This window comes from Helobdella robusta (genome assembly GCF_000326865.2).
Source record: "Helobdella robusta unplaced genomic scaffold HELROscaffold_59, whole genome shotgun sequence".
In the NCBI taxonomy this organism is placed as follows: domain Eukaryota; kingdom Metazoa; phylum Annelida; class Clitellata; order Rhynchobdellida; family Glossiphoniidae; genus Helobdella; species Helobdella robusta.
Window position 1 is genome coordinate 5,003 of NW_008705322.1, and position 16,912 is coordinate 21,914.

The 16,912-nt window shown below is 32.5% G+C and overlaps 2 protein-coding genes across 2 annotated transcripts; one reads left to right on the plus strand and one right to left on the minus strand.

The window, feature by feature from the left end:
• Positions 1–967: 967 nt before the first annotated feature.
• Positions 968–2,166, minus strand: HELRODRAFT_180054 (hypothetical protein; the record flags this gene model as incomplete). Its single annotated transcript, XM_009028844.1, has 4 exons — positions 968–1,061; positions 1,245–1,353; positions 1,700–1,779; positions 2,057–2,166. The coding sequence occupies 4 exons, from the start codon at positions 2,164–2,166 to the stop codon at positions 968–970; spliced, it is 393 nt and encodes a 130-aa protein (XP_009027092.1).
• A 7,435-nt stretch (positions 2,167–9,601) lies between these two features.
• On the plus strand, positions 9,602–13,092 carry HELRODRAFT_180055 (hypothetical protein; the record flags this gene model as incomplete). Its single annotated transcript, XM_009028845.1, has 6 exons — positions 9,602–9,629; positions 9,890–10,084; positions 10,287–10,364; positions 11,369–11,434; positions 11,730–11,841; positions 12,987–13,092. 6 exons carry the CDS (start codon positions 9,602–9,604, stop codon positions 13,090–13,092), a joined length of 585 nt encoding a protein of 194 aa, XP_009027093.1.
• Positions 13,093–16,912: the final 3,820 nt, after the last annotated feature.

A 16,912-nucleotide genomic window follows, 5' to 3' on the forward strand; every position in this document is an offset into this window, starting at 1 on the left:
ACCACGCAAGAGTGTTCGTGTGAAACACACGCACAGGAAAACATACAGACACATATGCAATCATACAAACACATGCACAAACATACAAACACATGCACAAACATACAAACACATACACAAACTTACAAACACAAACACAAGCATGCAAACACATTACACATGCATAAACATACAAAAACATACAAACACATTCATACAACATAAACCCACCAATACATACACAAACACATACAAAAACTTACAAACACATACACAAACATACAAACACATGCACAAACACATGCACAAACATAAAAACACACACGCACTCTGACTGACATTAAACTAGGAAAGATAACTTTGAAGCAGGTTTCAAACATTAAATAATAATTATAAATTCAGTAAAAAATATAATAATAATATATTCATTTTTATTATTATTATTTTTATTAATTGTTTTTTAAGTTATTTTTATAAATAGCTTTATTATTCCATGATATATTTTTATTACTTTTCGTGTTTTTCTTGCTATGTATGATTGATCATTTTCAATTGAACCATTTGAACTTCACAGCCACAACCACTATTTACAACACACATCTTCTCGATTTATTATAACAATTAAAAAACCCATACCATATTATAAATCTCACAATGATGTGTTTGTTACTCATAGATTCGGGTAACATTAATTTTAATTCATGTAGTGACTAATTTATAGGGTTTTTTCATTATAGCATGTTACGGTATAATGCTTTTTCAGTTTAGTCACCGAGTAGTTTTTAATAAATTTCAATATATCTTGTTATTGATGTCATTTTTTATTTTGAAACAAGCGCATTTAAAGTGCTGTTTAATAGCAAAATGTCAAACAGAGCTGCGAACTGGTGTCGGCCACATAAACTATTTAATTATTTGCTGGTCTGCATGGGACTCTTCAGTATTGAATTTCAGTACGCACGTAAAGTACAAGTTACACATAAAAAATTTACATGGGTAAAGGCAGTGGCGTCACTAGGGGGGTGCGGGGGGTGCGGACCGCACCGGGTGACACCCTCACAGGGGGTGACACCAAAATATCACTGTATATGTTTTTATGTCCCTCCATGAAATTATTCTTATCATTAATTCAGCCTAACCCGCCCAGCGCCCAGAAATGTATTATGAATAAAATTTTTTTCGTTCAAATCATTTTTGTATTCGACATTTATACCATTCAAATTCGACGTCCGAATTATTAAGCGCCGCGGCCGAGCACATTTAACTTGTTCGTATTTATAAATTTTGCTAAGAATGCTGTATGTCTATGGGGTGTCATGAGAGGGGTGACACCATGAGTTACCGCACCGGGTGACACCAACCCTAGTGACGCCACTGGGTAAAGGCGAAATATTGTTTAAAATTTTGCTACAGCAGAAGTACCACATTTTGAATGTACTTAAAAAGTACAAGCTGAAAAAAAAGCCAAACAATGAACACTCATGTCATGTCTGAATAATGCAAGAGAAGCCAGATTATCTTTATCCTGGTTTGCCTCGCTGACTCCGACATGCTTCAATGACTTGATGATTTGGCTGAAAAACTGCAACCAGGCCTACGACGTCAGGTGTTTGAATTCAACGACGCGGAGAGGAGGTACTGCCACACCGATAACGAAGTTAACAACGCTGCTGTCCACCCTACCGCCGTCTGCATCCAGGGACGCGTGTGGCTTGCTGACTGGCTGCTCTTTTTGTCGGCAATCGTAAATTTTCATGCATCGTAGAAAACTTGGCACAGGAGGCAATGATCCTGCCAGGTCTGTTGTAACGAGTTAAGTATGACGGAAGAATATCAGAGTAAAAGTGCAATTGAAAATAGTGCTTCGTTACAAAATATAGGAGTACTTACAACTGTTGATGCTTTGCTACAAGTAGAAAGTACATCGTTACTTAAGACGCTGCTTACTTTGTGCACGGTGTATGTGTGGGGCCGGTCACACTTGTAGACATGTGGGACAGTTTTTTCACGAACCGTTTATATTATAATATTGCGGTGTACGTGTTGCTGTGTTCATTTCATTGTATCACTTACTGACCTGCAATATAGATTTGTCGAATGGTGTTTAATTTCTAATTGAGATGTATTCCATGTCGTCGTGTTGTACTGTGCATAAGCGTGTTGGTTGTGGCGCAACTTTGCTTGCATTTCAAAATGAATGAATTCACATCATCAACCTCCCCTTGTCTTTGTTTTAGTATTCGAGCGTTTGTCTTTGAATTGCTTATAACTGAACGAGTGCACGCACATCAAAGATGAACACACACACAACATATATAATATGTACATTTATCATTAATATTATTTATATGTGGGCGTGAGTGTGTGTGTTTGTGTGTGTGTGTGTGGTGTGTGTGTGTGTGTGTGTGTGTGTGTGTGTAAGAGCGATGAGTGTAGTCGCACTTGCCTGCATAGCTGCTGTTGTTTGCTAGCCTGCCTTCTATTCACTCACATCGACGGCCTACCCACCACCTAGACGCTTGGAATATTTTCAAACGAGATTTGTCTACTGCTCGTGACTGGGTAGAACTTTTTTTAATTATTTTTCATCATCGTTGATATTGACAGCCCATATAACTCACAATTCGTTACGAATCAATTGAATGTTGCTTACTCAGGTATAAACTTACTATCGCACTGCTACATGCTGGGGTTGTTGATCATTATTTTTTTTCAGGCAAATCCGTTGAATTAGCATTAATCCGATTATTATTATTTATATGATGATGATGATGATGATGATGATGATGATGTTGACAATGATGATGATGATTATGGAAATGATGAATTTGAAAATGTAACTGTTGAAGACTATGACAATAATGATGATGACGATGACGGTGAAGATGACGATGACCACTTCTTGGTGATGGATGCAAATGTGATGAGGTGTGATTAAAAGTGACAGACCTGTGGATATTTGCGTTAATAAAATAAATCATTACCAGCTCTGACAGTGATGACGTCATCATTGGGGTGAACATGATGATGATCATCGCCATCATCATCATGTTTGCATGGATGTTCAGTGCATGTGTGCATTACTGCTTATTTGTAGTTTTTGAACTATTTACATAGCTGAGTGTAGAAAGATATGTTGATAGCGATACCAACAACAGCAACACGTGGAATACACAACGACAAAATCAATTCAAATGAGGCCCAATTGATTAGGCTAACATTAAAAATAACTTGCCGACAACAACATCAACAAACTCACAACAACCTCGGCACCAACAAGTCATCAACGGTTAATGCCTTCAAGTTGCACCAAACAGCACGATTTCAAGATTATTTTTTTAAATAAACATGAAACTTAATTATAATTAAAAAAGACAACAATCTAATAATAATAATAATAATAATAATAGTATTATAAAAAAGATTTGAGTATCTATTAAGAGCAAAATTTAAATATAAATTTAAATCAGCAATTCACGATATATCGGAGAGTGAGGAACAAACGATGAACCAGCCAGAAGTGCGAAAATTAATTTAATGTTTTAATTGATCAACTAATGGAAATTTGCAAAAAATTTTTTCGAATCCACTTATTCATTGAAACGATGTCTTAAAAGGAAACAAATGGAATGAGTGAAGGAATGACTTCTTTTTCTTCTCCTCAGAAACGCTTCATTGAATCAAACTTTTAAATGACATTTCCTGACATTTCATTACAAATTAAAACTCGCTAAAAATTTTTCGAATCTAGTAAAAGCATTCCAAGATTTGCCCAGCACCATTGAAATGTTCTTTCACCTCATCATATCGAGTCAAATATTGGAAGTAATACAATACATAGACAGAAAATCTTGAATGTCATCTTTTTCAAATATAATACAATCCAATCCCATATCAGTCTGAGGCCCACACAAATTCGATACCCACACTATTTGCTGGAGACATCAATTCGAAGCTCACATCAGACCGGCACACACGCGGGTAAAAGTGACCAGGTCTTTAAGCTATTTAAGCAACTTTTTTATGAATTGGACTTAATCTTTAATCTATTGAGAACTGAGCTCTTTTAAAATGTGATTCTAATATTAAAAAAACTTTGCATGAACGTTGCGTCTGGAAATGATTAAATACAAAGTATATTTAGTTAGACCGCTATAGCAAGGCTTTTAAACAAATATTCTATATGAAAAAAACACGTTTAAGGACGCACTATATACAAACGAGCAAATCGTTTGAACGATTAACAGTTGAACGAACGGACGAACATTAAAACGAACGAAAGGTTCGACAAAACCTGCCAACTCATCAAAGGTTTATCTTGAAGTATTCATTCATCGCGCCGTCGAATATAATGTAAAAATTTTATTCATAGGCAATTTTAATCACGCAACGTTTTAGAACGTCATTGTTTTATACATTCTATAGTCGCACATAAAATATGGCCATTCTATGTTGTATTTATCAAGTGCAGACATTCTTAATTTGGTCCGATGGTGTAATGGCTAAGGTGCCAGGCATTGTTGATGCAGTGTCCGGGTTCGAATGCAAAGAGATCCCCGCCTATCACATGCAAAAGTGTGTGATGCGTTGATTCACGTGTATTTATGCACCGTGTGTTTGTTGTAATAATGATAATGCGCCTCAGTCGCTTGCCATGGTGCTGTATAAAATGACATTATTATTATTATTATTATTATTATTATTATTATTATTATTATTATTATTTACTTCATTGTGGTAGATTGCTGCACTGTTGTTTTATGCAATTTTATTTAAATAATCGTTGACGGCTTGATCTAGGCGTTCAAATTTATTCTAAATCTATTCATTGGGACTTATTTCTAGTATCTACTTATTTAGAGTCAAGATCACATTATCAAATAATTTTGGATAGTCCTTTTGATTAGTTGCAAACTTTCCAAGATAAAACTAATAATCAATCAATCAATCATTAAGCTTGTAAAGCGCTATTTTCGCGATGTTTAACAGCGCTCCTCAATGAATTTTGAAATCCGCTCTGAACTTCTTAAGTGATGGAGAAGTAGTCAGAGAAGTAGGAAGAATAAGAATAAGAAAGATTTTTGCTTAAAGTATAATTTCTCCCATATTAAACAGTCTAAAAATAACAGCAATGTAATAGGAAGCAAAATAATGGAGAACAGTAAACAGCAACTGGCTTTGACTTAAAACATGATATGTATTGCGTCGGAACGCGAAAACAAACATTCAAAATTCGTTGACGCTTTCATGAATCAAGGTGGTTAATATACATTCGCTAGATGTCAGGAAAGTATCATCACGCGCTTTACAATCTTTACGAGACAAAATCAAGCACAACATAACATGCAAATAAAGGGATGAAACTCAAGAGTCAATATGCACATGCCCATATCCGAAAAATATCATGACAGATATAAAAATATTTAACTAAACATCTGGATTAAAGGATAAGCGATAACAATTACAAAACAGTAGAAATTGTAGAATCATACACAAAGTCAAAATCTTCAACAAAGTCAAAATCTTCCATAAAAACGTTCAAATTCATTTTAAAATGGGTCACGCTTTCGGCTTCGACCACTTGGGTTGGCAATTTGTTCCATATCTTCACAGTTCTATTTAAAAAAAGTTTTTTAAACACCATTCAACAAAGACTACAACACAACGTGATAGCAATACATATATTTAAACACAACGGTGACAACGACTTTATCCTATATTAACAGAAATCATATGCCAACGGCACATAAAATAGACGAAGTCGTCCTCAAACAATTCATATAAAGAAATGTTACACCAATCAATTATACTAATAAAATAAAACTCAGGATATACTACAATAATTGTAAGTCATCACAATTGGTCTAAAAGAACAACTGCACTCCTAAAGACGATTCTACTTTAAAGCGTAATCATGCAACATATGAATCTAAATGCCTTATTGACAACTGTGCGCGTCAACAACATTCGTATATTGGTGTTACGACCATTTCACTATCAAGACGTCTCACAATGCATACGCACAGAGGAGCCATCAAATCTCACTTGCAATCAACACATGCAACAACTCCAATAACCGCCAAATTCTTGACAAGACAAAAATAATTTATCAAAACACCAACACAACACATCTAAAAATTGCAGTAGCTGTCCTAATAGATATCAATAAACCCCAAATAAACATCCAACAAAGAATGATAACATCATTACCAACTAGACGCCCTAATACTAACTTCAATAACAACGAAGAACAAAGGAATGACAACAACAGAGACGAAGAATACAACACCAACTAATAAACTTTGCTAAAAAACTTTGCTTTGTTTTAAAAAACTTACTAAACGAAACCTGCACTGATGATGATTTATGAAAAATCGAAATAAGGCCTTATCTGCATGATGAATATAGATAACAACAGTTTCATTAAATTTTCATGATGAACTTGGATAATTCTATTTTGATCGACCGAAAAGTCGAATGAATGTTTTATTCTCAGTTATTTTTACTAATACTAATATTAGTAATAATATGTTTCCATTCGAATCGTTTCCAGTGTTGACTGAAGAACAGATATCTAAAGTTGTTAATTCGTCCCCTACAAAGTCTTTCCAACTCACTGAACCCAATACCGACGCATGTATTCAAAGAATATACTGACCGTTTTATTGTATACTTAACGGATATAATTAACATGTAGTGCCACAGGTTTGCAAGCATGCGATTGTCACGCCAATTTTAAAGAAGACAGGGTTAGATAAATCAGATCTGATAAACTATAGGCCGGTGTCAAATTTTTTTTTCGTTTCTAAGATTATAGAACGTTCTGTTGAGCAAGTTTTGAATAATCACATAAATAAAAATGATATTTGGTCTTTTCATTAATCTGAATATATTTTCTCATGTTTATTCAGCAGTCAATGTACAAAAAGTAACTTTGTTGACATTCCTGGACATGAGTTCGGCGTTCGATATTGTGAATCTTAAAATCCTGTTGAACAGACTGAAATATTGTTATGGCTTAAAAAAGATTGCGTTGATGGGGTTTGAATCATTTCTTACTGGTCGGACTCAGCAGATTTCTTACTCAGGTGGTCTCTCAGAACCAATGAAACTTACGTCAGGGGTGCCTCAAGGACAGGCCTGATGGTTCCAGACATTTGGCGGCCACTCTACCCATATATGATATATGGGTTTTTTCTCAAGTTTTTTTTTATATACGTATTGATATTACACAATATATAATATTATTTTTGAACCTATATTTTATCCACCCATATTTTTATTTAGTTTATTGGATAGGTTCTTACAATTTTTTAAAAATATTTTTCCATATTTTAAAAAAGGAATTCATTTCATCGTTGTTTCATTTTTTTAAAATTCCATAAATATTTTTTTATGCTTATTTAGGTTATTTTGCAAAATTGGCGGCCCCTAAAATCGGCGGCCCTAGGCAGCTGCCTAATTTGCTAAATGGAAGAACCGGGCCTGCTCAAGGATCTGTTCTTGAACCAAGTCTCTATAATTTGTACGTTGTATAGATACTGGATTTAATAAATAAAGGTGGTTATTATTGCTATGGGTACGCAGATGACATGCAGATTTGTGTTTCATGTTTTCCAGATGAGATGCCTACCGTATTAAAAAACCTGACAAAAACTATAAGTGATGTCGGCTCGAAGCTGGGTCAAAGTAGGGTAAAGTCCAATCAGACATAGACTCAGTTCATGTTGGCTGGTACATGGCAACAAACATCAGCGGTTGAACCTTCATCGATTAACTTCAGAATGACTGATATAAGTTTCAGTAAAACGAACACAAATTTGGGATTTGTGATGGACTATCGTATGACAATGGGTCAACAAGTCAATCTATTGATTAAAAAATGTATGTTCCAAATACGTCAGTTACGTCAAATCACAAATTCGGTAGATAGAGATGCAATGACATTATTAGTACAGGCTTTCGTCAACTCTAGATTGGGTTATTGTAACCGTCTTTTATAAAGTATAGCCGATAAATTGTTGTCTAAATTTCAGATGGTTCACAACCAGGCTGCTAGAATGATATACCGCAAATTAAAATTTGATCAGGCATCACCAATTCTAAAGGAGTTGCATTGGCTGCGTGTTAAAGAATCGTGTTCAAGTTGGGTGTAATGGTATTTAAAAGTTTGAATGGTCTGGCTCCGAAATATTTAGAAGATAAATGTTTTATAGTTTCATCTATGTCATAAGCGTCTAAGGTCTGCTGATTCAAACACGCTGTATGTTAGAGATCGGAATCTGAAAACAGCAAATAGAGATTTTGCAGTTGCTGTGCCTGTTTTTTGGAACAGCCTACCTATCGAATTACGTATATCTCGGTTATCATTAGCTGAGTTTAGTAAACATTTAAAGACATAACTATTTGGTAACTCTTAGTGATCTCCACCAATGATGGCTTTACTTTAAACATGCTTTATACTAGGAGAGCGCTGATGAGAAGCAATTATAATTGGCGCTATATAAACACAAAATTTGATTTGATATATAATATATATAATTATTCAAGTTCTTTATAGTTAGATAAGATATACTTTAGTTGATGTTGAAAAGTGGACCTAGCTGTGTAGTAGTGGTATGGAGACAGAAAAACATGACGATGTGATGGTGGTGTATTGCTGAGTTGTTGGTTTGTTATTGCATTATGTTGTAATTGTAGTTGCACTGGTGAAGATGATAAGTTTGATTTTTTTTTATTACTAGATTTTTAATTTTTAGGCATTGTTTTGTCCATGGACTTCTTTAAAATTGCCATGACGTTCACTGATCAATCATCAATACAATTGAAATTGATTGAACAAAATAAAAAATTATAAAATGTTGCATTTTTTTATTTATTTTATTTATACAATTAATTCAGTCAGTCATTTATATACAATAATTTGTATTTCACCTTCTTCGACTAGTTTTAAAAATATTGATTACTAAGATAAGATTCATTAAATATTTAATTAATTTAATATTACATTTTAATTTAATTTTTTTAAAGATTAACATTAATAAACCAACATTTATTTTTATTATTTATTTATTATATTAGTTAATTATAAAAATAAATTTAGCTTTTAACATTATAATAAATATAATAACATTATAATATTAATTATTAAATAATTAATTTAAAAATTATTTTATAATAATTATTAAATAATTAATTTAATAATTATTTTAATTAATAGATTGTTACAGAAATTTTCAAAACTTTGTCATGTCATAATATTATAATTAAATAATGTATTAGTAATAAATTAAATTAATGATATAATATTAATTTAATATAATATTAATGATAATGGCTTACTACTCACGTTGAACCAATCAGCCAGTTATTGTCAATTAGTGTCTAAAATTAGTTAATAATCATATTGTTTATTATATTACCTGCTTTTTTTAATAATTAATTGTCCTGAGGTGATATATGTGTTTGTTACGCAGTTTATAATGAATGTATTGAGTCACATAACCCATATCTTTTTTATAATTTCATCCATTGGGTCTAGTCATAAACCATCATCAATAGGGGGAGCTTATGAAATTACTTTGTTGACTATTTTAGTTAATTACTCATCACAACAATTAATATGGATATTCGTTTTGTTGTCATGCTCGGTTAGTGCATTATTTCTGGTTTACAACTTTCATTCAGTTACGTCAGGGTCAAGTGATCCATTCAAATTTGGAACAACAGACAATATATGTACAATATCAAATGTTCTTCTTATCCTAACCTGTTCAACAATTTCAACTGAGACAAAACAAAACTTGTCAAAGAGTCATCAACAATGGAAGATCCTAAAGATTGAAAAATTATTTCAATGCCTATGATGCAACAATCACCACCAACCACCACCGCGACAACAAATCAACAGCCTCTACGCTTGCCTCAAAATCGAGTGAAGTATACAAAAACAGACGAAGGATGGAGTTGGATTGTGGCAGTGGCAGCCAGTTTTGGGACATTGTTTGTGGGAATGTCGTACACATTGTTCTCTCTGATGTACCAGGATATGGCCCAAGCCCTGAATTCCAGTGCATCTGTCACTGGGTGGATTGGTTCATTGCATGTTGGATGCGGCAACTTATTTGGTCAGTTTTTTGGTTCCATTTTGTTCAGGTTTCAAGTAGCTTTTGAGCATTTAATGATTTCAATCAAATTGATCTGATGTTCATGAAATGTTTATGAACGGTTTAACTTTAATGAAACTTTCCAAATAACAATGTTTAGTTTCAATATGATAAAATTACATTTTTGTTTATAAATTTCAGCTGTGTTCCTTAGTCGACTGATTGAGAAGTTCGGATGTCGATTTGTTTGTATGCTTGGATCCATCCTCACATCACTTGGTTGGTTACTTAATAATTATAATAAATAGTAAAGCTAATAATAATATTAAGATTATTTGTTATTATTATTATTATTATTATTATTATTATTACTGTTGTTGTTGATTTTGTTAAATATGTTATTGATGTTGTTTATTGATGTGATGTTGATCTTGTTCTTGGTTCATGGATCCAATTGTTTTGTTGTTTATCCTTCTATAAATAAACTGCAGTTTTTTGTGTTCTGTCTGTTTAAAATTGCAGAACGTTTTATTCATTAATTTTTATGATGCTCACGGTTGTTTAATTTATATTATTCTATTTATAATAATGATATAAATAATAATAACAATAATAAAAAATAATGTTGTTAATATTAATAATAATAATAATGATTATGATATTAAAAAATTAATAATAATAATAATAATATTGCCATTATCAATATTGGTAGCAATGAACAAAAATAAATAGATGAATGTTGATAAATAATTATTAATTTAATATATTAATTCATTCTTGTCTTGCTTTTTTTAAAAATAAATGTAAATATTTAAATCATATTTGGAAATCTATTTAAATTCATCCATATGTCCTTATTATGTCTTTATTATTATCTCTATTATTGTCCTTATAATCATATCATTATTACCATCACCACCAGTTATGTAATACACGTGTAAAGTGTTAATATTAACTGGGTTGTGAGGAATGAATTGTTTCTTTTTTTGTTTTCTTCAAGCTATTTCATTGATGTTTTCATCGAGCCACATCACACTCATACAGCGAAACCCACACAAAAAACTTGTTCATATTCACGCACGTGCATTCATACACACATGCAAAGGAAGCGCAACACAGCCATACATGCATACACACTCGTTTACAACACAAACACCTACACAAAAAACAAACAAACACAAATACCACACACACATAAACTCACAGACACAACACACACTTATATATATATATATACACTCACTCACTCACTCATTCACGCACGCACACACACACACACACAGGATACATCTTATCCTATTTTGCATCTCACGTCGTCTACATGTGCCTGTCCTTTGGCGTTCTTGCAGGTAGTTCATTTCAATTCTTATGTTTGTCCTTTCGCCATTTCTGCTTGTTGATATTTTTTTGTGAAAATATGCCCATTATTATAATAATGTACTTGAATACAATAGTAAATGGATGTTAAGTTCAAGGTAATAGAGGAATGAATGTCATCATTACCCTTTCTAGGTTGGCATTCAAATGTTGATGTAGCACATGGTATGTATGTATGGTGTGCGTGTGCATGGTTGGCTTGAGTTTGTCTGATAGTAAATAAATTAGATTGTGCCATCAGTGCAATAAGCGTTGAAATTTCGGTAGGTACTCATCGTCTGGCATCAACAACCTTGTCCAATCTAATGAACCTCCATTGGCCCCCACTTCACATTCCCGTGTTGTTTAAAATAGCCGTTATCGTCTTCAAACTCTCTTGGTATGTATGTATGGTGTGCGTGTGCCTGGTTGGCTTGAGTTTGTCTGATAGTAAATAAATTAGATTGTGCCATCAGTGCAATAAGCGTTGAAATTTCGGTAGGTACTCATCGTCTGGCATCAACAACCTTGTCCAATCTAATGAACCTCCATTGGCCCCCACTTCACATTCCCGTGTTGTTTAAAATAGCCGTTATCGTCTTCAAACTCTCAACATCGCATTCACTGTCATATCAGTTTGTACGTGTTGTGTTTCTCTCTTATGTGATTCTCTATAGCGCCAGTTTGTACGTGAAATGAATCATAATTCTGAATATATTGGTATGACGACGAACTAGCGCTATAAAGAATCACATGAAAGAGAAACACAAAACTAAAATTACTAGACAAATCCTGGACCACAAGGTTGAAAACTTACATTACAATAACAACCATTATAATTTACGATTAGCCGAGTAGCCGAATCAATCTTCATAGAACAAAAACATCCGATGATAAATATTCAACAACGGGCAATTGGAATTCTTCCTACCATTAAATTTAGAAACAGAGGAATCATCGATAATGAAAACACTTAAAAGTGTTTAACGATGTTGAAGATTGTAAAACTAAGTATTCTTTTTAAGCTAACAAGGAATCAGCAAAGTAGAATAGAGGCACAGTATATTTATATTTGAGCATCTGGGCAAAACCACAACATATCAATTTGAACACCGAAGATGGTATGGGAATACCGAAAAAAGTTTTTCTGTTCTATCATGCATAAAATAAACAAAAGTTTTAGTTTTGAACTAAAGAAACTTGAAAATGATTTACGATCAATCGTTAGAAAAATCGAAAAGTTAAATTGGAAGTTAACTAACGCCGAACATGCTGTGATTTTCATCAATAATATATATATATATATATATATATATATATATATATAATTTGTACAATTTTTAGATGAATGATAAAATAGAACAACAACGTTATAATAAATCATGTAATAATGTCAAGCTGAGTTTTGATGGCTGAAGTTCATTTTAAGGTAGGCTGAAGATTTTTGTTGAGTGTTCGTTTTGTTAAGTGTATGTTAGTACGAACTTATGCTACTAACAAGACACCTTGTTGTGAGTTAAAATAAATAAAACAAACACAATTCAGGCGTAATAAAATATTATCTTTATTCCCACGTGAATCTCGAACCGTTTCGTTTTACAAGCTATCAGGAAAAAGGGTGAAAGAAGTCGAGAGAGAAGCAAAGACATAAAAATTAACATAGATTAGATAACATTGAAAATTGCAATAATCTTTAATAATAATTAATACATAAGATAGTTAATAAATGAATGTTTGATCCCTACATGTATTTCGTTTATTGTTCTGCTTTCTTTCACTTATTAGATCTTTTTGAGCAATTGCTGGTTTTAAAATATTTTTTGCTTCAATATCATTCATACGAATTACTTTTTAAAATTTTAAACTAACATCCTTTTTGAGCGCTGGTTCCATCATGCTGATATCTGATGAATGAATTATGAACAATCAGCCGCGTCATGTCATTACAATTTTTTTTTGAATAAACTATCCAACAACTATCCAATCTGTTCATATATTTCATTGGCTCTTATTTGGGCATTATTTTTGGAGAATTTCAAATGCATAAAAGTTATTAAAACAGAATTGTATGTATGAGCTGATGTATGTAATTAATTTGTGATTTGTTGCATTGTATTTAATTGATAAGAGAGTATTAGTCTATCAGCAGTCATCACACTATTTGACGTTCACTGGCCTGATATAACATGTACTGAACGTGTTTCATGTTTCATTGAATGTTTAAAAATCTTTAAATAAATTTTGAAGTCTTGCTTAAAATTTGCGGAAAAAACATCAACGTAAGTTCTTGACTGCTTTGTTGAAATAACCAGTTAATGATGGCCTTGTTTTCAAATATTTTCTTGCTCTGAAAATGATTACTCTGAAATTAGGGAATTGAAATTTCGTGGATGAAGATGATTTTAATGTTGTTGATGATGATGATGGTGACGATGTTAATGTTGTTGTTGTTGTTGATGATAATGATGTTATGTTTATCAAGCAGGATACTTGAAGCTTCTTGACAATTTTCAATTGATTCGATCTTTCGTAATCCAATTTTATTGTAATTAACAAATTAACTTTATAAAATGTGAAACAATCTTTTATGAGAGTGTTGTTGCTATCAAATGAATTGCGGGTTTAGTTGGAAAATTTCGTTATATCACAAAAACTCGTTATTATCTAAATAATTCGTGTTTACTGTTGTATATGTTACTATTGCAGTTACAGGCAGTTACAGGTGGTTGCAGGTGAAATAGTAGGAAACAACATCCAATCGTTTTGTCTCCAATTACTCCAAATATTTTTTAATTTTTCTTGATATAAAAATAAAGATCACTTTCTTCAAGATTTTTAAAATAATGGCTGGGTCATGGAATTCTCGATAGTACTACTGGAAACCAAGGTGATATTTGCGCGTTGACCTTATTAGGCCATTGATTGAGGTGTTTGCAATGTGAAAACAAGACGAAAATCGTGGTTGTTTAATAGTTGTTTATTTATGCATCAAATACAATTAAAAATATATACATATACATATAAATTTATTCATTTATTTAAAAGATATCATTGAAATGTACATATAACATAATACTATCATGTTTATATAAAACTAGGAAACAAATGAACAAATAGAAAACTGTTAAAAACAAATTTCAATTTAATTTAGTTAACTTTCTTTTCTTACTAAGAGATGAACCGTTAATATTTTCATTTACACTTTTAACAAAGTTTTTTGTCAAGCAATTAAAAAACCGTTCAGCAATCATACGTTTTACATCATGACTTTTAACACAGTAATTATTATCAATGATAATAGCATCCTCAATGACAAGCATATCAACAATTTTGCAAAAAAGACTCTTCTGGTTGGATGAAGTGAGAAAATTTTTCATGATGGCCTCAGACTGTTTCATTCCTGCAAATATCTTCCAACAGTCATGAATAGGTATTCCGATGGTTTTATTAGCGCTCCCCTGTTTACATCATTGAAAAATACTTGCTCTTTTAAATGGTGGACATCTTCACAGATGGATTCATCATCAACTAATATTTCCTTGCAGTCATCACATCGTGTAATATGAAGCACACTGTGAGCGACTGCTCCTGACATGTAATATATTGTGCATGCTTCACCATCTGCTGGATCGCTGAAGGCAAATGAGGCTGTGGATTGAAGTTGTTGGACGATTTCATTAGCTGCTTCAAATATACTAGTATCTTCAACGATGCCCACATCATCAATGAAATCATCAATTTCTTTGATTGACAACTTTGAGTGGTGTAACAATGAAACCATTTTGATCTTTTTATCATTTTCAATAATTTGTCTTACAGAAACAAAATAGTTTCCTCCTGACATCTGCCGCAACCACCCAAACCTAGTTTCAATTGGATCCGACTGTAGATATCCAAGCTGGACATAATTAAAACCCATGCTATCTAACAAATACTTGCTGCATTCAGCATAAGCAGAACAAGTTTGTTTCATAGCAATGAATGTTTCTCTGCTTAATTTATTTGCTTTCATCATTTCCCATTCTGACAAAAAATCTTTAAATTCTAACAGGAAGTGAATTTTCCAATCATTGGAAGACTTCACAGGATCCATATCACTGTTGATTTTCGCCTTGCCTTTGGATGACGTTTTAACATTCATTATATCCCAAAGTTTCTTGACCAACTTAACAAATTCACCTGTCGTCTTCCATTCATATCTGCCTTCATGATTTATATAATAGTCAAAAGCATCACATGTTGATTGACAAAATATTGAAGCAGCCAACTTGACAGAAACCCTCTCAATATTTGTTGGATTAAATATTGTAGCATTCAACTTGTGAGCTTTCTTCACTAGCATATTTAACTCATGTTTGTACAAATCTTCTATATCTGAAAACCGTGCAGTACCATCAGATAGTTTAATAAAGTTTCTATTGAAAGATGGCAAATCAAAAGTTTTTCTGTTTAAAAAGTTGTTGTAAATATTTTTCAAATTGTGAACTGAATCAAAAAACAGAAATAATGGCTGGTTGTCAATAGGATTTGAGATATGGGCTTTTAGTTCTCCAGAGCATAAATGACTTGAGAAAAACTTCCTGTTTACAGCAGCATTATCTAGTGAAATTCCAATGATGGTGACATATTGCTTCTTTAAAACATTCATAACTTCTTGGTAGCATTGAAACATGTATGAAGAAGTTAGTTTATTGACAGGATACATGGCGATCATATCCTGATATTTATGACACAGGGATTTGATCATGAAACAAAGAATAGTACTTGCAACTTCCCCTTCAGTTGTTAAACCTAACATTTGTCCACCACAATATTCAACTCGTTTTGCAACATAAATTTCATCAATTATCAACACACACGTCCTCTCCAATTGATTCAACGAATTCAGCCTCAAATGCAGGTACCCGTCATTATTTAAGCCGCTATTTACTTTTACTTTCTTCGTTAATTTGTTCAATGTGTTTACTGATGGTAGGCACATAATATTCAATTCATACAACTTAACATAAGCTGCATGACTAGCAGCATATAATAAATAGCACCATATAATTTGTTTTGGAGTGTAAATTCTTCCAAATTTGTTAACACCAATCAGTTTTAGTTGGTCAATTAAAAATTGTAATTGTGATTTAGAAACTTCGTCATCAACAGAATCCAAGCAACATTTTAATTGTTGTTTAGCTGCAGCTTTGGCTTCATCAAAAGTTACTTTCGCATGATCAGTTTGCAAATTTTTAAGTCTAGCCATCGCATTCAATAGCTGATTCATGGTGTCAACTTTTTTGTTGATGATGCCTTCAACAAATGATTTTGAAACTTCTCGACCTTTGTTAAACAGGGATATATTTTTTTGTTCATCTATGGTGATAGATGATTTGATATGAGGGCAACAGTTGTCAAAATGTATTTCATACAATACCAAACTGTTTTCGAAGATTTGATAATGGTATCCACTTGGAGCAGATGTTTCC